Source organism: Prunus dulcis, chromosome 7, assembly GCF_902201215.1.
Source record: "Prunus dulcis chromosome 7, ALMONDv2, whole genome shotgun sequence".
In the NCBI taxonomy this organism is placed as follows: domain Eukaryota; kingdom Viridiplantae; phylum Streptophyta; class Magnoliopsida; order Rosales; family Rosaceae; genus Prunus; species Prunus dulcis.
Genome location: NC_047656.1, coordinates 14,652,844 through 14,677,525, shown reverse-complemented (window position 1 = coordinate 14,677,525; position 24,682 = coordinate 14,652,844). Strand labels below are relative to the sequence as shown.

The following is a 24,682-nucleotide window of genomic DNA, read 5'->3' as shown; positions in this document are numbered from 1 at the left end:
ACCCCATGAAATCCATAACATAATTTTCTTTCAGAAGACCCAGTTGAAATGTGATCAAAACAACAACAGAGGACTGCAACTTGTACTGCTTAATTATGTTTGTACTTCTTTAAATTTGGAGGCGTCCACTGCCTTCTTTCGGAGAAGAAGCATATCATGAGAGCTTCATCTATGAATGAGGCTTCTCTTTTAATCACCTGACTTCAATTGAACCTCCGGTGTGATTTGCCTATCCCAAAACAAAAAAGAAAGAACAAAATATGTCAAAGTTATGCAGAGGGCAGACCAAAAAGGAGTAGAAATGCACAAATAACAGGTTACTTGCCTGGTGACGAGGTGCAACTTGAAGCTTCTGTCTTGCGGTAAAAGACAGCTTCAAATAAAAACTCAATCTTGTTAATCAAGACAAAGACACACATGTCACCAACTTCTAATTTATTATCTCGGCAAAATGTCATGAAACCACCACCGAGTTTGCCTCTTTCACCTTCAAATGCCAACTTGACAGGCCAAGTTTTCCCATCCAAAACCCGAAGAGTAACGGTAGCTCGCTGCTCGGTGAGATGTGTCTTGACAAAATTACGTGGCAAATACTGGAAGAAGAAGAAGGAAAACAAGAAATACAATAATAAAGTATATGGAGAGAATATCTATGATTTAATTTGCTCTGTAAATGTATCATTGCTTAATTATTTCCACACAAATATTTATAAACAGAAGTGAACATAAGTTGAGATGGCTCTGCAGGGTTGTCTATAGAAAGCTTACCATATAACCTCTACGGATGTACGAGTTCTGTATTGCAATTTGAAAAAAAGGTTTTTCAGAGTTGAAGCTATTGTTTCGCTGAAGAGGAATAGTTTCTCCAGTACTTGTAGCCAATGGATGCATTGATGTTTCAGATTCAGTATCGGTTGCTTCATATTTGATGGGATCAATTGAAGGCAAATTCTGTTTTCCATGATGTCTTGGGCTCCTTCTGTGAATTACATTACCATGACCCTCTTCATGAGGTCTGCGGCCCTTTCCCCTAATGGCTGTTACAAACTTTTTTTTGCAGCCATCTCTTCCATAAATGTCAACATAGAATCCCAAATTTCCAGCGTAATCAAAGACTAGAAACTCACAAAGCTTTAAATCATGGTCATGGACAAATTTCTTCCAACCCTTTTGGAAAAAGAACCTGTCATTAACCTTCTTCACATTAACAGCCCAAGTTCCAGCTGAGGTCCGAAGGTGGGACTGCTGAGGTACATTTCCATTATAATGCACGAGAAATGGTGGCGGAATTTGCTGCGACAAACATGAATAGGATGTAGATAGAAATGAACTTTGTGAGAAAATCCCAAAATATAGTCTTGAGCCAATCACCCAACATAGCACAACCAAGTTTATTTACAAACTTTTGAGCAGAAAAAAAAATGTTTATCTACAAATATTGAAAAATTAATACAAAAGGCAAACACAAAGTAATATGGTATGTGATGTCATGTACATTTTCATCACAAGTACACAAAAATTTATGCCCCAATAATGACAATGAGTTTGATGCTTAAGATACACAATTCAACATCTTAACAGATTTGGGATTTTATACTACTCGCTTTGCAGAAATTTATTCATAATTTGTGTTTTAGATTCCAAAACACAAAATGCCAGTGCAAAGGATGAGATCATATATTTGGAAAGAACATAACCCATTTTTAGTAATAAAAGGGACCTTTTTTTTTTTGCTTGTTAAGTAGAAGAGAGTAGAAATAGGAGCTGGACCCACCAACTGGTTAGAGAAGTCACCTACCAAGAACCTTGAAGAAGGAGGGGTTTCTTCTTGCCATCACCATTTTCTTTCTCTTGTTTCCTGTTTCCTGTTTGAACCCTATCTTCTTCCTCTTCTGGACGGAGGAGGGCTTTCTACAAGAACTTACTTTTTGGGTTGGTGCCACACTTTGGAAACATACCCCCTTTTAATATTGTATTATTCTTTCTTTTTTTTTTTGGTCCGAGTATTATTCTTTCTTTCTTTACATTTTTTGTCCCAAGTTTATTTCATCTTTTGTTTTTTCCATTGCCTAGATTGATACTAGCCATGAGATGCAAAGATATATGCTTTGAGAAGAGTATTTATGAAAGAAAGTAACTAGAGGCCTCTCCATTCCTTTTTTAAATGGTTACTACCTCTCTAGTGTTTTGCCATAATGGCATTGTAATAAAAGTGACACAAATAGCATTATTGTTTCAATTCGACGAGAATGAATGAGTAATTAAAAAAGAAGAAAAACACTTTTTTGTTTTTGTGTTTTTTCTCTGTTGCATGGATTGATATTAGCCATGAGATTCAAAGTTAGATGCTTTGATCTTCTTCAATTATGCCTTCAAAATTTGTTATACAATCCTGCCTTCAACCAATAATTTTTCAATGTTGTCAAGTACAGCAAATTAAAAGAGGTCCATGAAGGAAAAAAGGTTTTTGAAAATACCCAACAATATCTGCAGGCCTTCCAGTGCTTTTTTCAAATGGTTACTTTACTACCTCTGTAGTGCTTAATGACATTACCTTGCATTGTAATAATATTTTTTTTTTCGTGAACAAAATATAGAAAATTGCACCTAATAAGTTAAAATATTTGTGCAATCACAAATAAAAACATAGTTCTTTCTGAAGAACCAGTTTTAATATGATCAAAACAATCACATAGGACAAAGTATACATGGGCAACTTGTACTAGTTATGTTTGCTCATCTTTTATACTTCAAATTTGCAGAGAAAGCATATCATGAGAACTTCATGTATGAAGCTTCTCTTTTAATCTCTCAACTTCAATTCATCCTCCGCCATAGTTTGCCTTCCCAAAACGAAAAAAGAAAGAACGACACCCAAGTTATGCAGAGGGCAGATGGAAGACCGAGCAGAGATTCACCACATTAATTTATTACTTGCCCGGTAACAAGGTTCAAGGTGCAGCCTGTGTCTTGCGGTGAAAGAAAGCTTCAAATAAAATCTTGTCAATCAAGACAAAGACACACACATCACCCTCTTTTAAACCAGTCTCGCACAAATGCCCTCCAAACACCTAGGAATTGGTACATTCTTACATTGACAGGCCAAGTTCTCCCATCTGAAACCCGAACTAGGCTGCTCAGCGAGATGATCGTTGACAAACTAAAGCCGGCAAATCCTGAAAACGACAAAAAAGGAAAGCATGAAGGACTAATAAAATTCATGGAGACAACATATCTATGATTTAATTTGCTCCATAGAAGTATCATTGCACAATTCTTTTCACAGAGACATGTTTAATGGTAGTACAAGTTGTGATGGCTCAAAAGGGTTGTCTATATAAAAAGCTTACCAAGTAACACTTACGGATGTAGGAGAACCACATTGCAACCTCAAAAGAAGGGTTCTCAGATTCAGAACCAAAGTCTCTGCGAAGAGCAAGAGCTTTCCCAGTAGTTGCAGCCAACGGATGCATCGTTGTTTCACATTCAGTAAATTTTATTTTATTTTCATTTACAAAAACAATAAATTGCACCAAACAAGTTCAAATTTGTATTATCCAAAATGTTTCCACCAATTTTTTTAATACAAAACCCAACTTTGTTGGGAATAGGAAATTGAACCTCCTCTCCTTTTCATTAGGCCTCCTTTAAACCAAAGAAAGACAAGAGAAAACAAAAGTGACTTTGCATTGGCATCTCTTTTATGCCCAGCAAATAGTTACTGAAACAAAGAATTTGCCTTTGCAAATGCAAACCAGCCAACAGATAATCAAACTTCACATGCCTGGTATATCTCTGACCTGAAGAGTGGCAATCTGTTCCTTCAGTTTATAAAAACACTTTGAAAAAAGTATAGAGATCTAGCATATTGATGCCCAAAGTCAAATGAATTGTTTAAGAAGACGTTGAAAATCAAAATTAAAGGAATAGTAATACTATGTTGCTATACCCCGTGATATCCATAACATAATGTTCTTTCAGAAGAGTCAGTTGAAATGTGATCAAAATAACGGAGGGCAAAATATGCACAGGCAACTTGTAGTACTTATGTTTGGACTTCTTTAAATTTGTAGGCGTCAACGACCATCTTTCGCAGGAGGTGCATATCATGAGAGCTTCATCTATGAAGGCTTCTCTTTTAATCACTTGACTTCAATTGATCCTCCGCTGTGATTTGCCTTCCCCGAAACAAAAAAGAAAGAACAAAACATGTCTAAGTTTTGCAGAGGGCAGACCAAAAGGAGTAGAATTTGACAAAATAACAGGTTCCTTACCTGGTGGCACGGTGCAATCTGCAGCTTCTATCTTGCGGTAAAAGCCAGTTTCAAACAAAAACTCAATCTTGTTAATCAAGACAAAGACACACATGTCACCAACTTTCAAATTATTATCTCGGCAAAATGCCATGAAACCACCACCGAGTTTGCCTCTTTCACCTTCAAATACCAAATTGACAGGCCAAGTTCTCCCATCCGAAACCCGAAGGGTAACATTAGCTCGGTGCCTGGTGAGATGCGTCTTGACAAAGTTTCTTGGCAAACACTGGAAGAAGAAAAAAAAAAAAAAAAAGAAAGAAAGGGAATAATAAAATTTACTGGAGAGAATATGTAAGATTTAATTTGGTATGTGAATGATTATTCTGAATTTGTTTCAGACAAACATGTATAAATAGAAGTGAGCAGAACAGAAGTTGTGATGGCTCAGCAGGGTTATCTATAGAAAGCTCACCATCACACCTCGATCCATGTACGAGTTCCATAATGCAACCTTGAAAAAAGGTTTTTCAGAGTTGAAGCTATTGTCTCTCTGAAGAGCAATAGTTTTTCCAGTACTTGTTGTAGCCAATGGATGCATTGATGTTTCAGATTCAGTATCGGTTGCTTCATATTTGATGGGATCAATTGAAGGCAAATTCTGTTTTCCATGATGTCTTGGGCTCTTTCCGTGAAATACATTACCATGTCCCTCTTCATGAGGTCTGTCCCTTTCGGCCGTTACAAACTCTCTTTTGCAGCCATTTCTTCCATAAATGTCAACATAGAATCCCAAATCTCCAGCATATCCAAAGACTAGAAATTCACAAAGCTTTAAATCATTGTCATGCACAAATTTCTTCCAACCCTTTTGGAAAAAGAACTTGTCATCAGCCTTCTTCACATTAACAGGCCAAGTTCCAGCTGAGGTCCGAAGGTGGGACTTCTGAGGTACTTTTCCACCATCAAAATGCACAAGGAATGCTGGCGGGATTTGCTGCGACAAAAGTGAGTAGGAATATGTAGATAGAAACGAACTTTGTGAGAAAATCCCAAATATATAATCTTGAGCCAATCACCAAACATAGCAACAACGTTTATTCACAAAGACTGAAATTTTTGTGGTCCTTGAACTTTGACTTGATTCGCATTTTGGCCCTCAATTTCCAAAATCGTTCTTGTGGTCCTTTAACTTTAGTTTCGTTAGGACAAAAGGTAATGTCATCAGTTTTATTAATTTTTTCTGTTAAATGCCTGGGCAAAATGGTATTTTTGTATTATTTTTAATTTCCACCATATGAATATTCCAACAAAGCCATGGACAACCTCCACCCGACACCAAGCCAATTAACCCACCATCTCGGCAACAACTGATGGAGCTCCTACAACCCCCACCCCCACCCAAACCATAGCCATCCTACTTGCAATGGCGAGGATAGGAAGAAGGTTTTTTAGTTTTTATTTTTATTTTTTTGGGTGAAATGAATATTCAGATAGTAGAAATTAAGAAAAATACAAAAATACCATTTTGCCCCTGCATTTAACAGAAAAGATAACAAAATTGACGGTAGGACCATTTGTCCTAACGAAAGTGAAATTAAAGGACCACAGGAACGATTTTTTCATAAGAAAGGGTGTCACTTATGTTAAACAATTCAAAACCTTAACCATTTTACAGAGTCTACAGATTTTTTCATTGGTGTTTGAGGGACTTAAAAGGATTAAGACCCCATTGCATTGCATAACCTAATTTGACTCCAAAAGACAAAATATTATGAACACAAAATATAGGTAACAAACAAACAAAATATGAACTCAGTTTAGAACTCAATGGGGCAAGTAACTACATCAAAAAGGGGAAAAAGCAAGCAAGATATCATTGATTTACAACAATAAGATATTGGCGGTCCATACTTCATAGAACAGCCAAAACTGATATCACTGATTTAGAAAGTACTATTGTACAACCTTTTCCAACAACAAAGCATGCAGCTTTAGTATTCTATCTAAACTGTTGATTCAATTGACCCAAAAACAAAAACAAATACAAAAAATTGTTGGATTCAAAGCACAGGTTTGGATCATCAAAACTACAAAACCCATTGTGATATAACAAGCTTAGGTTTCTCATTTCCAGTAATTGAAAGGATTTTTCTTTGAGAAGGAAGTGTAGAGTAGACAGAGTACATAATAGGAGGTGGACTTACCAGCTGGTTAGAGAAGTTGCCTACAAGAGTCTTGAAAAATGAGGGTTTTCTTCTTACTGCACTTGATTTTCTTGCCATCCCGATCTTCCGTCCCCTTTTGAGAAACGTATTATCTTCTTTTTTTGCTTTTTGCTGGAGAAACGTCCAAAATGTTCACTTTTTCCAAGTTATGTTTTGGTTTTTAAAAACAATATTTGTTGATCACATTTGCTGACCAACTCTCCTCACCAGTACCTATATTTTTTTAAAATATTTTACTCCTTTCTTAGCTTATTTTATACTTTATATTTTGGGAAATATTCATCTTTTTATTAAGTAATAAAAAAAAGAAAAAACTCTGGTATTTTTCTCGTTTACCTAAATTAATTACAATTCATGTGATGCGAGAAGTACGTTAGGAATTATGAATTAAATACCATTTGTCCATGGGAAAAGTGGATGTTCATAAAGGGGTAGCTCTCTCCAACTTGCACCCAGACACTTCGAGATAAAAACCTCACACTTGGATGGATCCGTAGGACCTTGATTAGGGAAGAGCCAAGAGGAAGTGGGCCGACAACAAACTAGACACATAATTGAAATACAAATTGTACAATGACTATAGAATATAGAGATGGATTAGATATTGACTTAAAAAAGTATAGAGATCTTCTACATTGATGCTTTTTCAAAGTAAATCTTCAAGATGAAGTTGAAATTTCGAAAACAAAAGAGATTCTTAGATCTGTGCCTTTCTAAGGTGATCAAAAACAACAATGGAAGACAAATATATAAGCAAGTTGGTATCTGCAGGCCTCCTCTGCCTTCTATTTTCAGATTCAACATGGTAGTATTCTTGGTGAAATATTCAGCTTCCTCAAATACTTCATCCATCAGGCTACTCTTTCAATTTTTCTTATTTGGCGCGAAAAAGGGCAACATTAAATAAAGGTTTGATGTTGTTAATCAACTCAAACACACAAACATCATCAACTTCCAAATGATTTTCTCGAACAAATCTCATCCATCTCTGGAGTCTGAATGCCCTGCCATATTTGCATAAGTTGACATGCCAAGTTCTTTCATCCGAAACACAAAGGATGACCTTATCATGAGCCTGGTTAAGATGTTCCTTGACAAACTTGGCTGGCAAAGCCTGAAAAGAAAAAAGGAAAGCAGGAAAACCAACAATCAAATTTTGTGAGTGTATATTTATGATGTCATTTGCTCTGCAAAAGGAAGTATATTTTCTGGCTTAGTTGTTTTCGGAATGACATATACAGATAGAATTTAGCAGAAGTTGTATGTGACATAGAAAGCTTACCAAATAACATCCACATATATTTGTGGGATGGATAGCAGCCGTGAAAGAAGGGTATTTAGATTTGTAAGCATTAGCTCTCAGAAGAGCTCTATCTTTTCCACTTGCTGCAACTGGATGCATCACTCTTGTAACCTCAGGTCTTTGAATTACTAATTTTCGAGGCTTAGATGAGCCACAAACATGTTCGATATTTTTTGCTTTACTAGTTGAACATGTTCTGTTTTTCTTGTGAGGCTGTGGTGCTATTGGAGATATCTTCCTTGTTTTTGAGCATGGTGGAAATTCATCCAAGCTATCTACAGAATCATCATCCTCATCAGTTTCTTCCCCATCAACATCTGCCGCACGTTGCAATAGATGAGGGATAGATAGTTAATCTTTATGGCCTTCCATCAAAATTAATAAAAAATTTACAAGACAACGTACCTGGTAACAAGGTGCAATTTGCAGCTTCTACAGCGCGGAAAATGACAACTTCAAACACAAGTCTAGTGTCATCAATCAACACAAATACACATACATCATTAATATTCAAATTATTGCCTCGCACAAATTCATGCCAACCAGACTGGAACTTGGCTCTTGGTTTTGCTATAAATTCAACAACCCAAGCTCTCCCACCCAAATCCCACAGGATAACGTTGGCAGAATTCTTACTAAGATGTCCCATAAGGATGGAAAAATCGGATGTCAACCACTGAAAATAATTAAACGGAAAACGAGTAAAAAACATTAGGAAAATTTTGAAGAGAAAATATTTACGATTTTGCTTTGTGAAAGTACGTATCTTTGCTTCATTCTTTTTCACACTGAAATGATCTATACATCCAAGTTAGCAGAAGTTGTGATAGCCCAGAATGGTTGTCTATAGAGCTTACCATTGGATGTCGACCGATATAAGAGCGATGCATGGGAACTATGAAAGAAGGCTTGTCAGATTTGTATGCTTTTGCTCTCTGAAGAGATAAAGCTTTTCCACTTGCAGTCAATGGATGCATCCTCCCACGAACGACTTGTGTTCGTTTTTGGAATCTTGGGGTGCTAGACGTGCCTCGATCATGTCTTTTGGCTGGAAAATCAACGTTGCCTGTAAAAGAATATAACAGGAAATTACAACTTAGAACAGAAGAATGGCAGAAAAGGCAACAATATAAAACATGGAAAACCAAATGAATATTCCATAAATTTCATTTCTGATTTGGACCCAATTGTAAGTTAATGTTGTTTTGTGCTTTACCACTTGAAGTTGTTCTTTTTTTCTTGTGAGGCCGAGGACATGGCAACGAAGATTTCTCCTTCGATTTTCTTGGGCATGGTGGAAATTTGTCTAAGATTTCAAGAGAAGCATCATCAGATTCATCCCTAGAGTCATCATCCGCGTCAGCTTCTTTCATCTCTGGCATCGTTAATGGATATTCAATCTCTACGAAACTTTTATCAAATATGCAAATGTGAAATTTGGAATTCCCTTCATATCGAAAAACTAAGGAGTGACAGTGCTCTAGAGAGTAAAACTCAGAGAACTCTGCCCAACCCTTGTCAAACCAAGCCTCACCCTCCCATCTACTGAGTTCTATGTTCCATTTTGAACCATTGGGAAGCTTAAGAAGTACTGGATTTGATAGATCATCTCCATATTTCCTCAAAAATTTCTTTGGAATACTCTGCACAGCACAAAACGTGTCATCTGACTGATCATAAAGTGAAAAACGTAATTGGTCTTTTTGTGGCCAAGAAATGAGTCATCTCTATAATATATAAATACTAACAGGTGTCCATGCCCTAAAGAACAGAAAAAGCAGCCATGAAAGCATGAACCAAAGCCAATTAATTCCAATATATGTCAAATGGGCATCATGGAGAGCTTACAAGTTTGCTCTCTCTACAAGTACCCTTTGGAACCATCATAAAGAAATGGGGATTGGTAGCATAACATTTTGGCCAGTTATGGATTTCCCTACGAAGAAAAGTCATCGTTGAAGACTTCAAGTTTCAAAGCTTTAAGAAGTGTTTCAAAGTTTATGGAACAAACAAAGCTGTTGTTTCTGAATCTTTTTCGTTAATTTGTAATCCCAGTTCTCTTTCAGATAGAAAAACAGCGGTTCGTTTTTATGTCTTGAGATAAAAGAGCTTGTGATGAATGCATAAATATGTGTAGTCATAAGTGTGAGTGAGCACTATTACAGAAAATACCACTGCACCAAACATTTATCAAACGCATAGAAAAAGATTGCCATTTATTTTATAATAAATGATTAAAGGGTAAACTTGAAATAAAACAACCCAATGGAGAATGGACTCAATCATCAGTAATGATTCTTATGCAAATTGGAAGCTTTGAGCATTACCAGGTTCCTTCAACTAAATTATATATACAGAGAGCAAACTACAGTTTGAGAGAGAGAGAGAGAGAGAGAGAGAGAGCTGCTTACAAGTTTCATGTCTCCAGAAGTATACCCTTTGGAATCATCATTAAGAAATGGGGAGTGGAAGAGGAGAATCTTTTGGTAGGGTTACCAATTTCCCTGCGAAGAGAAGTCATGGTTGAAGACTTGAAGTTCAAAAGCTTTGTGATGTGTTTCAAAGCTCTAAGTTGTGTTTTAAAGTTCAGGGCACAAATCTGTAGTTTCTGAATATATTTCTTTCATTTGTCTTCCCAGTTCTCTCCCAGCTAGAAAAACAGGGGTTCTGTTCTGTTTCTATGTGATTTGGTGGTGAGGGTGACCAATTTACTTGGACTTAAAGTGTAATTATTTTTGTCCAAAAAAAAAAGTGTAATTATTTGACTTGACCAACAAAAAAGAACAGAGTAATTAAATTGCTCATTCACTCTTTCGCAAAATAAAAAAAATAAAAAAATAAAAAAATAAAAAAATTTGCTAATTCACTGAATTCAATAAACTCGTACGTCTGTGCTTCAAGTCACCCAGTGTTTTTGAGATCTTTTTTTAGCCTTTTTTCTTTTTGAGGTCATTTTTAGTGTAGGGGTATTATTTGTATTCTTTGGGATACTTTTATTTATTTATCAATATTCTTCGGGATACTTGTGTGAGTGAAGTGTTTGTAGTAGTTGTATTTTTTTAAATTTGAATATTAACAGTTTTTTGGTTACAGAATATTAACAGTTTTTTTTTTTGTAAAAGGGGGGAATATTAACAGTTTTCAATTAAGTGAAATACCGTAAATAAATAAATAAATAAAAGAAGATTCTTTTTTTTTTTTTTTGGTCACAAAGAAACGAAGCTTAATAAACGTTGGCGACTGGAATTCAAACAACTCCACAGGCCACACAATCTATTAAAGGCTGAATTTATTGTGTATAAGAAACTCCTGGAAAAACTAGATGCTCTAAAACAGTATTGTTGAATATGATGGTGAGAATGAATTATCATAATTAGGTCTAAAATATCGAGGTTTCGGAAATGGAGATGAATTAAAATTGACTAAAAAAAGTATAGAGATCTCCTAGATTTACATTGATGCATTTAAACTTCTTTATTTTTTTAAGTTATATTTTTGTTTTTGGCATGTTAGAGAACTCAATGTGATTGATTGAGGAAAAAAAAGGGGGGAATAAAACAAAATAAAATTGAGAAATGTAGCACTTTATCATTGTCTTTAAAAGTATATTTTTTTAACAGAGATTTGATTAAACAAATTTACAGGCCACGATCAATAATAACTTGAACAGTTGCCTTTTCAATGAGGAAGAATTCGATTTGGTTACAAAAAGTATGGAGCAGTGATGACTTTTTCAAATGAATTGTTGAAGATGGCAACTGAAACTCAAAAGAACAATGTCATTATAGACTCGAAGATTGAGCCTTTTCTAAGGTGATCAAAACAACAATGAAGGACAAATAAACATACTTATGTTTGGATTTGGACACCTTTTAAATTTGCAGGCCTCCTCTGCCTTGAACATTCAGACTCAACTTGGTAGTACAGATTCAATTAGTTGATCTATCAGCCTTCACTTTCAATTATTCAAGGTGCAATGTGCAGCTTTTGATTTGGTGCGGTAAAAAGCAACATCAAATAAAGGTTTGATGTTGTTAACCAACACAAAGACACACACATCACCAATTACCAAACTATTCTCTCTCACAAAGTCCATCCAACCACCTTGGAATCTAGTTCTTGCATTGCCATATTGGTCTAATTTGACAGACCATGTTCTTCCATCCGAAACCCGAAGGATGGCATAAGTACTTGTCTGGTTAAGATTTTCTTTGACAAACGAGGATGACAAGTTCTGGAAAAAGAAAATGAAAAATAAATAAGAAGGAAAGCAGGAAAGACGTTGATAAAATTTTGGAAAGAGTTTCTGATTTAATTTTCTTTCTAAAAGGAATGTGATGGCTCTATAGAAAGCTTACCATATGATGCCCATGGATATAACTTATAAGTGGCATGCAAAGCAATCTTGAAAAAGGGGTATTTAGATGCGAAAGAGTTTGCTCTCTCAACAGCTCTTTCAAGAGATATATGTGGAGGTTTCTCTCTTGTTTTTCTTGGGACGGGTGGAAAATCATCTAGGATTTCAATAGAATTATCATCAGACTCATCACCAGAATCATCCGTAGAATCATCACCAGAATCGTCATCAGCCGGTGACAAATTACTCCCGAATTAGGCAACATATTAACCAACATATTCACAAATTAACCAACATATTGCTCACCTGGTGACAAGGTACAATTTGCAGCTTTTGTAGCGTAGAACAAGACAACATCAAATAAAGGTTTGACGTCGTTAATCAACTCAAAGACACGCGCATCACCAACTTCCAAATTGTTGTCTCGCACAAATGTTGTCCAACCACTCAGGAATATTACTCTTCCTCTGGCATCTTGCCCTAATTTGACAGGCCAAGTTCTTCCATTTGGAACATGAAGTACGATGTTGTCATGAGTCCAGTTAATGTGTTCCTTGGAAAATTTGGCTGGCAAACGCTGCAAGAGAAAAAGGAAAGCAGTAAAGACTTGTAAAACTTTGAAGAGTATTTATGATTAATTTTTTTATGTAAAAGGAAGTATCTATGTTAGTTTAATTCTTCTCAGACTGACATGTACCCATAGAAGTTAACAGAAGTTGTACTTGAAGCCTCTATAGATAGCTTACCAAATAACTTCTATGGATATACGAGTGATGCATAAGAACCCAACAAAATGGGTATTCGGACTTGAATGCCTTAGCTCTCTGAAGAGCTATATCTTTTCCAGTTGCCGCAACTGGATCAATCCTCCTAGGAACCTCAGTTCCTCGAACAAGGAACTTTCGAGTCCTAGATGCCCCACAAACATCTTTGATTTTGCTTTCTGCTTTACTAATTGAACATATTCTGCTTTTCTTGTGAGGCTGTGGTTCTATTGGAGATTTCTTCCTTGTTTTTGGGCATGATGGATAATCGTCCACAGTTTCAATAAAACCATCATCTTCATATGTTTCTTCCATCTTGGGTATAGTTTGTTCCCCATCAACATCTGCAGGCACGTAACAATATATGACAGTGAGGGATAGTTGTCTATGGCACTTCCATCAAATAATAAATTCAAAAATTAGTCGACAACTTACCTGGTGAAAGGTGCAATTTGGAGCTTCTGTAGCATGGAAAAAGACAACATCAAATAAAGGTTTAATGTTGCTAATCAACTCAAAGACACACACATCACCAATTTCCAATGATTGTCTCGCAGAAACGTCCCCCAGCCACTCTGGAATCTGATTCTTCCTCTGCCCCAGTGGCCTAATTTGACAGGCCAAGCTCTTTCACCCGAAACACGAAGGATGGCGTTATCATGAACCTGGTTAAAATGTTCCTTGACAAACTCGGCTGGCAAAGACTGAAAGAAAAAAGGGACGCAGCAAAGACAATAATAAGATTCTGGAGAGTACTTATGATTTATGTTGCTTTGTAAAAGGAGGTATCTTTGCTAACTTAATTCTTTTCAGACTGAATGTGTAGATAGATTTAGCAGAAATTGTACATGATGCCTCCATAGAAAGCTTACCAGGAAACCTCCAAGGAAATATTGGAGATGAATAGCTTATCAACCTCAAAAAAGGGTATTCAGATTTAAAAGCCTTAGCTCTCTCAAGACATGATCTATGCATACAAGTTAACAGAAGTTGTGATGGCCCAGCATGGCAGTACATAGAAAGCTTACCATACGATATCCATCAATATTAGTGCTCCCCATGGAAACCATGAAAAAAGGGTTGTCAGACTTGAAAGCTTTAGCTCTCTGAAGAGCTATAGCCTTCCCACTTGTAGTCGATGGATGCAGGCTCCCAAGAATCGGTTCTGTTTGCTTTGGGAATCTTGCAGTGATAGACTTGCCTCCGCCATGTCTTTTGGCATAAAAATCAACTTTGCCTGCTAAAGAATATAATAGGACATTACAAGTTAGGAGACAAACACACAGAAAACACAATAATGTTAAAGATCAAAACAAAAATGTATGAAATTTTCATTTCGGATTTGGACCAATTTTCATTTTCAATTTACTTCTCAATCATCATTTCATAAGGCTGAGTGTTTCTTGGTCTTATTGAGATCTAGAACTTCTGCTTTACCGCGTGAGCTTGTTCTGGCTTTCTTGTGAGGCCGAAGACACTGCAACGGAGATTTCTCCCTTGATTTTCTGGGGCGGGGTAAAGATGTGTCTAAGATTTCAGTAACATCACCAGAATCATCAGAATTGGTTTCTTTCATCTTGGGCATTTTTAATGCATAGTCAATCTGTTTGAAACTTTGATCAAATATGCAAACGTTGAATTTAGAATTCCCTTCATATCGAAAAACTAACGAGTGACAGTTGTCCAGAGAGTAGAACTCAAAGAACTCAGACCAACCCTTGTCAAACCAAGCCTCACCATGCCATCTTCTGAGTTCCATTTTCCATTTTGAACCACTTGGAACGTTAAGAAATACTGGATTTGACAGATCATCTCCACATTTCATCAAAAATTTATTTGGGATCCTCTGCACAACACAGAACATTTAAGTAACTGACCACAAAGTGAAAAGCATTATCTCATCTTTCTGTGGCTAAGATATGAGACATCTCAATAACATATTGCATAACCACTGCACTAAACATTTTTCAAACGCATAGAAAAAGGTTACCATTTATTTTATAATAAAATTTTAAAGAGTAAACTTGATTTAAAACAACCAAATGGATTCAATCATCAGTAATGATTCTTATGGAAATTAGAAACTTTGAGCATTACCAGGTTCCTTTGACTAAGTTATATATAGAGAGCAGAGCAAACTACAGTTTGAGAGAGAGAGAGAGAGAGAGAGAGAGAGCTAGCTGCTTACAAGTTTGATGCCTCTAGAAGCACCCTTTGGAATCATCATAAAGAAATAGGGAGTGGTAGAGGAGAATCTTTTTGTAGGGTTGTCAATTTCCCTACGAAGAGAAGTCATTGTTGAAGACTTGAAGTTCAAAAGCGTTGTGATGTGTTTCAAAGTTGAGGGAAATCTGTAGTTTCCTTCATTTGTCTTCCCAGTTCTCTCCCAGCCAAAAAATTGCACGATAGCATACTAAACTCACACATTACATGGATGCTAGGACTCGAACTCAGGACCTTACTTGAGAGAGTAGATACTCCATATCACTACACTGTTTCTATGTGATTTGGTGGTGACCAATTACTCGGGCTTAAATTAATTGACCCGACAATAAAATGTAATTGATCACCCACTCAACTTAATCAACTCAACGTCAGTGCTTAAACTCACACACCCAGTATTTTTGAGGTCTTTTTTATTCTGTCTGTTTTTTGAGAGTTTTTGAGGTCATTTTTAGCGTAGGGGCATTTGTATTCTTTGTGATATATTTTCTTGGTCAATATTGTGATGAATGCAAAAATGTGCGTAGTAGTTGCATTTTTTTTAGTCAGTATACCGTAATTTTTTAAAAAAAAATTAAAAAGAATTTTTTTTTTTTTAAATTGTCACCGTAATTTGCAAAGGTAGACAATCCACTAGATAATTAAGTTGGCAAATGGGATTCAAACACTGAATTTCTTGTGTCTACGAAACTCCTGGAAAAACCAGCTCTACATTCTACATAAAATAGATGTATTGTTGAATATGATGGTGAAAATGAATCCTCATAATGGAGATCAATTAAAACTGACTAAAAAAGAGTACAGAGATCCCTTAGATACTAGATTTACATTGATGCATTTTCAAAGGAGTTGTTCAAGATGAAAACTGATATTCAAAATAACAAACAAGGACAAATATATATATATATATATATATATAGGGTTAATCGTTTTATTAGTCATCCAACTTTGACCGGATTTGCATTTAAGTACCTCAATTTCCAAAATGATACCCGTGGTCTTTTAACTTTAGTTTCGTTTGGACAACTAATCCCACTGTTACTTCTGTCAATTTTTTTGTTAAATTTAGGAGTAGATGGGTCTTTTCAAGTTGGTTTTGAGGAACAAAAAAGACTTTTACTCTAGATGGATCTTTTCAAGTTGGTTTTGAACGAAGCCTAGGTGTATGAAGTAAGCGGTCAAGATTGTGAGGAGTTGGCTTCGTACATAGCCAACCTAGCGTTGTACAACTCGTTGGACAAGTACAACGTTAGCCCCTTTCAAATGGAGGCACAGAAGGCTGGACGAGAGCACGTGGGAGGTAAGGTTCTTTCTTTTCCAGATTTCTCATTCTCCAGAGTCACTCCTTGCCCAAATATCAATCTTTTCTTAATGGAAACAAGCAATGACCAAAGAATATTTCCCAGCCAAGCAACACAACCAACAGCTTTATGCGCCTTTAGAAGCAAAACCCATGTAAATTGCTTAAGATTCTTGCCTCTGTCCTTGTGAACTGGCCCAAATACTTCATCAGGACCATTTATCTCCAGCACAGAGTAATTGGGGTTCTCCATGGTCACCACCACTGGATTACCCTTACTTGTATTGCCCTTTGCCCACCACCTGGAAAAATCCAAGCTTGGAGCCATTTTTGCTTTAACCTCTCAGCCTCAACTGAACTGTTATGACCTACAAAAGTAGGTTACCAAATCCAACACACAGAATCTTGAACCTCACTATGACTAGTAAATCTGCAGAAATCAGATCTCAACATTGAAATGCTCAAAAACCCATTTCAGGTCTAAGCACATAAAAACATAGTCAACACTAAAAACTGAAAATTTAGCAGGAAACCTTCAAACTCAAGAGACCAAATTTGAGAAAACTCACAAACCCATTTGAGGCCCGGTTAAAAAGAACCAGATCCAACACTGCAACAACTTCACAAAACCGGTTCAAGCCTCAGCTTTTCAAACCAAATGCAGCAAAATAGAGACAGAGAGAGGAGTATGTAGAAGGGGGATGATAAAACCAACCTGAAAAGACCCATCTACCCCTAAATTTAACAAAAAAATTGACAGAAGTAACGGTGGGACTAGTTGTCCAAACGAAACTAAAATTAAAGGATCACGGGTACCATTTTGGAAATTGAAGTATTCAAATGAAATCCGGTTAAAGTTGAGGGACTAATAAAACAATTAACCCTATTATATATATATATATATATATATATATATATATATATAAGCAACTTAATTGCAGGCCTCATCTGCCTTCAATGTTCATATTCAACAACTTCATCTATCAGGATTCAGGCTTCTCTTTCGATTTGCAGTTGTTGAGTCTCGAGTGTGATAAAAGACAACATCAAATAAAGGTTTGATGCTGTTAACCAACACAAAGATACACACATCACCTTTTACCAAACTATTCTACCTCGCAAATTTCGACCAGCCACCTCAGAATTTAGCTCTTCCAGCATATTGGCATAATTTGACAGACCATGTTCTTGCACCCGAAACCCGAAGGAAGACATAATTATTTGTCTGCTTAAGATGTTCCTAAACAAACGTGGATGGCACATTCTAGAAAAAGAAACAAATAAATAAATATAAGAAGGAAAGACAATGATAAAACTTTGGAGAGAATGTTTATGATCTAATTTTCTCTGTAAAAGGAATGGGATGGCTCTATAGAAAGCTTACCATATTACAGTGATGGATATAACTGGTACGCATAGCAACCTTGAAAAAAGGGTGTTTGGATTTGAAAGCATCATCTCTTTGAAGAGCTATAGCAAATCCGCTTGCAGGGAAATCAACTTTTCCTGTTGAAGAATATAATCAAACATTACTGGTTAGAACAGAACAAAATAAGGTTAACAAAATAGATGAATCTTTGTTTTTTCATGGACTTCTCAAACTTCATTTCATCATATTGAATGCTTCTTAGTCTGACTAAGTTTGATCTTGGTGTAATTCTACTTTACCACTTGAACTGGCTTTGTTTTTCTTGGGAGGCTGAGGACATGGCATTGGAGATTTCTCCTTTGTTCTTCTTGGGAAAGGTGTACAATTTTCTATAATTTCAACAGAATCATTATCGGAATTGTCAGAAAGATAATCAGCATCACCAGAGTCATCACTAGGATCATCATCTTCATTAGTTTCTTCTATCTCAGGCACTGTTTGTTCCCTATCATTGGGGCAATTTGCAGCTTCTATGTTGGGGAAAATGACAACATCAAATAAAGGCTTAACCTTGTTGTCAATCAACTCAAAAACGCACACATCATTAACTTTCAAATTATTGTCAAGCACAAATTCCATCCAACCAGATAGGAATTGAGCTCTTCCTCCTCCATATTTCAAATTAACAGGCCAAGTTCTCCGATCCAAAACTCGAAGGATAACCTCACCCGAATTCTTAATAGGATATAGGTTGTGAAACTCGGATGGCAACCACTGGAAAAGAAAAGAAAATGGAAAGAAAGAAGAAAACAATAAGAAAATCTTTAAAGAGAGAGAACACTAATGATTGTTCCACTGATATAAGTAAAAGAATTTGTTATGGCCCAGCCAGCAAGCATGGTTGTCTATAGAAAGCTTACCAAAATGTACCCTGTGATATAAGAGGGCTTCATGGCAACAATGACAGAAAGAGGGTGTTGAGATTTGTAAGCATTAGCTCTCTGAAGAGCTGTAGCTTTTCCACTTTTAGGCAATGGACGGATACTCCCAAGAAACCCGGGTGTTCGTTTTTCGAATCTTCGAGTGCTTGATGTGCTTCCACTGCCTAATTTAGCAGGATAATCATCTTTCCCTGTTAAAAGAATACAACAGGGTAGCAAACAAGAACATAATGTCAGAAAACACCACATGGTAATTATTAAGAACACGTAATCTTTTAGTTTCATTTCCGATTTAGACTTCTGAAACATCAGTTTATAAAGTTGTGTAATTTCTTAGTTTAATTCTGCTTTACCTCTTGAACTTGTCCTGTTTTTCTTCTGAGGTCTGGGACAAGGCAATGAAGATTTCTTCCTCGTTTTTCTTGGGCAGGTTGAATCGTCTGGTTGTTCTTCTACAGAATCATCACTAGAATCTTCATGAAAATCATCGTCTGTATCATCAGTTTCTTCCATCTCCTGCTTTCTCAAAGGATAGTCAACCTCTGTGCAAGTTCTATCAAATATGCAAACATGGAATTTGGAATTCCCTTGATATCCAAAAACTAGCCAGTGACCTCTGTCCAGGGAGTAAAACCACACCTCACCATCCAATCTTCTGAGGTCTACTTTCCATGCTGAACCACTTCCACTTGGAAGCTCAAGAGATACTGGATTTGATAGATCATCCCCATATTTCATCACAAATTTCTTTGGAATCCTCTGCACCACAGAGATTGTGTCAAGTAACTGATCAAAACGTGAAAGAATCATCTGATTTTATTTTATTTTTTTTGTGTGGATAAAAAATGAATCATCTCAGACGTCTCATAGCATAACAAGCATTTTTCACACATGTATGACTAAAAATATAAAGAGAGTGCGAGAAAGAGAGAGGTGCTTACAAGTTTTGCGTCACTGGAAGTGTTGCCCTTTAGAATGATCTTGAAAAAATGGGGAGTGGTAGGGGAAAATGTTGGCCAGTCATCAATTTCTTGGGGTAAAGAAGCCATAGCTGAACTTCTGTGGTATGAAGTTTCAAAGCTTTGGAAGTAGCTGTGGTTTACTTGAGTAATATGACGGTAAAGTAACGGAGTTAATGCAAGCCCAACCTTTTTTTCCAACCTACCGTACACTTCATGTGATACTGTTATATTCTTTAGACAAAAAAACAAAAACAAAAACAAAAAGCTTGGCTCTTTAAAAATTGAGGATAAACTCATTCCTTCTCTTTCTCAATATATATGGCACTTTTTTTTTTTTTTTGTCGAGAATATATGTGGCATTTTATCTTCAATTAAAAAATTAATCATGTGCCAACGAGGTAACTCAGTGAAAAATTATCTTGATTTATAGAATAATGATCTCAAGTTCGAACCTCTATAACACAATTGTTGTGTATGTGATAAACCAATCACGCTTGTAATTCAGACTATCGCTTGCAATACAAACCGAATGCGGTAACTACGTTGGTAGCAAATAAAAATAAAAATCTTTTGGAAAAGAAAATTTTTGGAAGGTAAGAGCAAAAGTCCAATTAAGTTGGGAAACAAACCAATCAACTCAATCCTTGTCCGAGCCTTTATATCATGTCAGTGAAAGGACGTAAACTGGTGACTTTTTCAGTTGGTTTGATTAGGTTGATGGAATGGAGCCAATAATATATGAAAGTAATTTGAAAGTGCTTGCTATATTCAGGGCACCTTCTACGGTGCACCTGGTGTATCGATACACCCACATTTTTAAGAAAAATGAAACCTGTTGTTCAAGTTGCCCGGTTCTCTCCTAAGCTTTTCTTTAATATTTAATCTATGTCTTTTTCTATGGGAAAGAAACTTTGTCTTATTCAAATTTTTTTGGTCGAAATATCTTATTCAAATTTTTAGATAAAGTAATCTTAACCCAACCAACCCAATCAAATTTTAACAGCCAAATTTTTTTTTTTTTTTTAAAACTTGTAACCAAAAACAATAATAATTACAAATTTATTTTCTTAATTTTGTAAAAACTTGGGTTTCCAACGTGAACGACTCATATTACAGTGTTGGGCACAAGACTGTTCCATAACACTGTAAAGTTTATCCGTGATGTTGTAAAATGTGTCCTTATTCTTGTAAACACAATTATTGTAAACCCTTGTGTTTACAAGAATAAGGACCACATTTACTTCTCCAAGGTCCACCCTTACTTTAACATTATAAGAGAGATCCTTTCTAATGTAAATTATAGTATTACAAGATTATGGATTATAAAGAACTTTAAAGTTGTAATCATGGTGCAAAAACTTGTAAATAGGAATCAAAATATTGTAATATACGAGATTAAGGATCCATTTTACAAGTTCATAGAACACTTACGTCCAAACCATTGTAATACAAGTCCTTAGTGTTGTAAACCGCTGCGTTTACAAGAATATGAACCAAGTTTACATTTCTAAGGTCCATCATCGCCTTAAGTTTGTAATAAAGATCCTTTTATTGCAATTTACGATATTACAAATTTATGGATACACGTTACAAGTTTATGGAACATGGAGGTCCAAAACATTGTAAAAGATGTCCTTAATACTGTAAACCCTTGTGTTTACAAGAATAAGGACCACATTTACAAAGTTAAAGTCTATCCTTACCTTATCATTGTAAGAGGGATCATTTCAATTGTAAATCAGGCTATTACAAATCTATGGATAAGGAAGAACCTCAAACTTGTAATCGTGGTGCAAAAAATCATAAATGAGAACCCAAATCTTGTAATGTACGAGATTAAGGATCTGCGTTACGAGTTTATGGAGAGCTTACGTCCAAAGCACTGTAATACGAGTCCTTAATGTTATAAACCATTGCATTTACAAGAATAAATACCAATTTTACATCTCCAAGGTCCACAATTACCTTAACCATGTAATAGAGATCCTTTCTATTGTAATTTATGATATTACAAGTTTATGGATACACTTTACAAGTTTATGGAACATGGAGGTCCAAAACATTGTAAAAGAGGTCCTTAATACTGTAAACCCTTGTGTTTACAAGAATAAGGACTACCTTTACTTCTCCAAAGTCTACCCTTACCTTATCATTGTAAGAGGGATCATTTCAATTGTAAATCAGGATATTACAACGCTATGGATAAGGAAGAACCTCAAACTTGTAATCATGGTGCAAAAAATCATAAATGAGAACCCAAATCTTGTAATGTACGAGATTAAGGATCTGCTTTACAAGTTTATGGAAGGCTTACGTCCAAAGTACTGTAATACGAGTCCTTAATGTTATAAACCATTGCATTTACAAGAATAAATACCAATTTTACATCTCCAAGGTCCACAATTACCTTAACCATGTAATAGAGATCCTTTCTATTGTAATTTATGATATTACAAGTTTATGGATACACTTTACAAGTTTATGGAACATGGAGCTCCAAAACATTGTAAAAGAGGTCCTTAATACTGTAAACCCTTGTGTTTACAAGAATAAGGACTACCTTTACTTCTCCAAAGTCTACCCTTACCTTATCATTGTAAGAGGGATCCTTTCAATTGTAAATCAGGATATTACAACGCTATGGATAAGGAAGAACCTCAAACTTGTAATCATTGTGCAAAAAATCATAAATGAGAACCCAAATCTTGTAATGTACGAGATTAAGGATCTGCTTTACAAGTTTATGGAAGGCTTACGTCCAAAGTACTGTAATACGAGTCCTTAATGTTATAAACCATTGCATTTACAAGAATAAATACCAATTTTACATCTCCAAGGTCCACAATTACCTTAACCATGTAATAGAGATCCTTTCTATTGTAATTTATGATATTACAAGTTTATGGATACACTTTACAAGTTTATGGAACATGGAGCTCCAAAACATTGTAAAAGAGGTCCTTAATACTGTAAACCCTTGTGTTTACAAGAATAAGGACTACCTTTACTTCTCCAAAGTCTACCCTTACCTTATCATTGTAAGAGGGATCCTTTCAATTGTAAATCAGGATATTACAACGCTATGGATAAGGAAGAACCTCAAACTTGTAATCATGGTGCAAAAAATCATAAATGAGAACCCAAATCTTGTAATGTACGAGATTAAGGATCTGCTTTACAAGTTTATGGAAGGCTTACGTCCAAAGTACTGTAATACCAGTCCTTAATGTTATAAACCATTGCATTTACAAGAATAAATACCAATTTTACATCTCCAAGGTCCACAATTACCTTAACCATGTAATAGAGATCCTTTCTATTGTAATTTATGATATTACAAGTTTATGGATACACTTTACAAGTTTATGGAACATGGAGGTCCAAAACATTGTAAAAGAGGTCCTTAATACTGTAAACCCTTGTGTTTACAAGAATAAGGACTACCTTTACTTCTCCAAAGTCTACCCTTACCTTATCATTGTAAGAGGGATCCTTTCAATTGTAAATCAGGATATTACAACGCTATGGATAAGGAAGAACCTCAAACTTGTAATCATTGTGCAAAAAATCATAAATGAGAACCCAAATCTTGTAATGTACGAGATTAAGGATCTGCGTTACAAGTTTATGGAAGGCTTACGTCCAAAGTACTGTAATACGAGTCCTTAATGTTATAAACCATTGCATTTACAAGAATAAATACCAATTTTACATCTCCAAGGTCCACAATTACCTTAACCATGTAATAGAGATCCTTTCTATTGTAATTTATGATATTACAAGTTTATGGATACATTTACAAGTTTATGGAACATGGAGCTCCAAAACATTGTAAAAGAGGTCCTTAATACTGTAAACCCTTGTGTTTACAAGAATAAGGACTACCTTTACTTCTCCAAAGTCTACCTTTACTTTATCATTGTAAGAGGGATCCTTTCAATTGTAAATCAGGATATTACAACGCTAGGGATAAGGAAGAACCTCAAACTTGTAATCATGGTGCAAAAAATCATAAATGAGAACCCAAATCTTGTAATGTACGAGATTAAGGATCTGCTTTATAAGTTTATGGAAGGATTACGTCCAAAGTACTGTAATACGAGTCCTTAATGTTATAAACCATTGCATTTACAAGAATAAATACCAATTTTACATCTCCAAGGTCCACAATTACCTTAACCATGTAATAGAGATCCTTTCTATTGTAATTTATGATATTACAAATTTATGGATACACTTTACAAGTTTATGGAACATGAAGGTCCAAAATATTGTAAAAAAGGTCCTTAATACTGTAAACCCTTGTGTTTACAAGAATAAGGACCAAATTTATTCCACCAAGGTCCACTCTTACCCTATTCAAGTATACTGACCCAATTTACTTTCCTAATGTCCCAAGTTACCTTAATATTGTACTAGATGTCTTCATCTTTGTAAATTACGATATTACAATATTAAGGATGGGTTTTAAACTCTTATGGAACACACCTGTTTAACATAGAGTAATAATATACCTTAATATTGTAAACATTTGTGTTTGTAAGTATAATGACCCAATTTACCTTCCGAATGTTCCACTTTACTGTTTGTCAATTGCAATTTTGAACTTACTATTTGTCAATTGCATTATATAGTTTCGATTTCCCACTAACTGTTTGTCAATTACATACGAGTCCTTACTATTGTAAACCCTTTGGTTTACAAGGATAAGGACTTAATTTACTTCTCTAATATCCCACCTTCCCTTTATAAATTTATTTTCTTAATTTTAATATATTTTAAATACATGTTTACAACATATTTAGAAAGGCCAAAAATCGCATATTTTTTTACCAAAAAACACTTATTCACTTTCGGGTTACAAAAGCATTAGGAATGGGAAGTGAAATCATGTGGAAAACGAAGTCAAAAGTGAAGAAAATAGGCACGCATGATAACTATTCTTTTTGTTTTGTTATTTCTTAAATGTGAATAAATTACTA

The 24,682-nt window shown here is 35.5% G+C and overlaps 5 protein-coding genes across 5 annotated transcripts; all 5 read right to left on the bottom strand.

Moving 5' to 3' along the window:
* Window positions 1–3,764: 3,764 nt before the first annotated feature.
* LOC117633921 (B3 domain-containing protein At3g17010-like) lies at window positions 3,765–6,596 on the bottom strand. Its single transcript, XM_034367778.1, has 4 exons — window positions 6,461–6,596; window positions 4,729–5,250; window positions 4,275–4,542; window positions 3,765–4,178 (listed from the first exon to the last, which is right to left on the bottom strand). Exons 1-4 carry the CDS (start codon window positions 6,536–6,538, stop codon window positions 4,153–4,155), a joined length of 894 nt encoding a protein of 297 aa, XP_034223669.1. The 5' UTR covers window positions 6,539–6,596; the 3' UTR covers window positions 3,765–4,152.
* Window positions 6,597–7,093: 497 nt separating this feature from the next.
* LOC117633922 (B3 domain-containing protein Os03g0619600-like) lies at window positions 7,094–8,603 on the bottom strand. Its single transcript, XM_034367779.1, has 3 exons — window positions 8,190–8,603; window positions 7,764–8,101; window positions 7,094–7,595 (listed from the first exon to the last, which is right to left on the bottom strand). Exons 1-3 carry the CDS (start codon window positions 8,494–8,496, stop codon window positions 7,356–7,358), a joined length of 885 nt encoding a protein of 294 aa, XP_034223670.1. The 5' UTR covers window positions 8,497–8,603; the 3' UTR covers window positions 7,094–7,355.
* LOC117633923 (B3 domain-containing protein At1g49475-like) lies at window positions 8,505–10,450 on the bottom strand. Its single transcript, XM_034367780.1, has 4 exons — window positions 10,196–10,450; window positions 9,001–9,427; window positions 8,642–8,850; window positions 8,505–8,609 (listed from the first exon to the last, which is right to left on the bottom strand). The coding sequence occupies exons 1-4, from the start codon at window positions 10,202–10,204 to the stop codon at window positions 8,583–8,585; spliced, it is 672 nt and encodes a 223-aa protein (XP_034223671.1). The 5' UTR covers window positions 10,205–10,450; the 3' UTR covers window positions 8,505–8,582.
* Window positions 10,451–12,107: 1,657 nt separating this feature from the next.
* Window positions 12,108–13,647, bottom strand: LOC117635436. The gene is made up of 4 exons (XM_034369755.1): window positions 13,341–13,647; window positions 12,888–13,249; window positions 12,448–12,718; window positions 12,108–12,373 (listed from the first exon to the last, which is right to left on the bottom strand). Exons 2-4 carry the CDS (start codon window positions 13,218–13,220, stop codon window positions 12,108–12,110), a joined length of 870 nt encoding a protein of 289 aa, XP_034225646.1. The 5' UTR covers window positions 13,221–13,249; window positions 13,341–13,647.
* Window positions 13,648–17,221: 3,574 nt separating this feature from the next.
* LOC117633919 (B3 domain-containing transcription factor VRN1-like) lies at window positions 17,222–19,821 on the bottom strand. The gene is made up of 6 exons (XM_034367776.1): window positions 19,680–19,821; window positions 19,092–19,497; window positions 18,718–18,929; window positions 18,097–18,571; window positions 17,813–17,934; window positions 17,222–17,692 (listed from the first exon to the last, which is right to left on the bottom strand). The coding sequence occupies exons 1-6, from the start codon at window positions 19,785–19,787 to the stop codon at window positions 17,669–17,671; spliced, it is 1,347 nt and encodes a 448-aa protein (XP_034223667.1). The 5' UTR covers window positions 19,788–19,821; the 3' UTR covers window positions 17,222–17,668.
* Window positions 19,822–24,682: the final 4,861 nt, after the last annotated feature.

Coding starts and splice junctions, on each gene's coding strand:
- LOC117633921 (XM_034367778.1), bottom strand. CDS start 6,538: ATGGCAAGAAAATCAAGTGCAGTAAGAAGAAAACCCTCATTTTTCAAG. Junction 5,251..6,460: donor GCAACTTCTCTAACCAGCTG/GTAAGTCCACCT, acceptor CTTTTGTCGCAG/CAAATCCCGCCAGCATTCCT. Junction 4,179..4,274: donor AGATTGCACCGTGCCACCAG/GTAAGGAACCTG, acceptor GTTTCGGGGAAG/GCAAATCACAGCGGAGGATC.
- LOC117633922 (XM_034367779.1), bottom strand. CDS start 8,496: ATGTTTTTTACTCGTTTTCCGTTTAATTATTTTCAGTGGTTGACATCC. Junction 8,102..8,189: donor AAATTGCACCTTGTTACCAG/GTACGTTGTCTT, acceptor AACGTGCGGCAG/ATGTTGATGGGGAAGAAACT. Junction 7,596..7,763: donor ATATATGTGGATGTTATTTG/GTAAGCTTTCTA, acceptor TTTTCTTTTCAG/GCTTTGCCAGCCAAGTTTGT.
- LOC117633923 (XM_034367780.1), bottom strand. Junction 8,851..9,000: donor AAAAAGAACAACTTCAAGTG/GTAAAGCACAAA, acceptor ATTCTTTTACAG/GCAACGTTGATTTTCCAGCC. Junction 8,610..8,641: donor ATATCGGTCGACATCCAATG/GTAAGCTCTATA, acceptor TTCTGGGCTATC/ACAACTTCTGCTAACTTGGA.
- LOC117635436 (XM_034369755.1), bottom strand. CDS start 13,220: ATGGAAGAAACATATGAAGATGATGGTTTTATTGAAACTGTGGACGAT. Junction 12,719..12,887: donor ATATCCATAGAAGTTATTTG/GTAAGCTATCTA, acceptor TTTCTCTTGCAG/CGTTTGCCAGCCAAATTTTC. Junction 12,374..12,447: donor AAATTGTACCTTGTCACCAG/GTGAGCAATATG, acceptor ATTTGTCACCGG/CTGATGACGATTCTGGTGAT.
- LOC117633919 (XM_034367776.1), bottom strand. CDS start 19,787: ATGGCTTCTTTACCCCAAGAAATTGATGACTGGCCAACATTTTCCCCT. Junction 19,498..19,679: donor CTTCCAGTGACGCAAAACTT/GTAAGCACCTCT, acceptor TCTGTGGTGCAG/AGGATTCCAAAGAAATTTGT. Junction 17,693..17,812: donor ATATCCATCACTGTAATATG/GTAAGCTTTCTA, acceptor TTCTTTTTCTAG/AATGTGCCATCCACGTTTGT.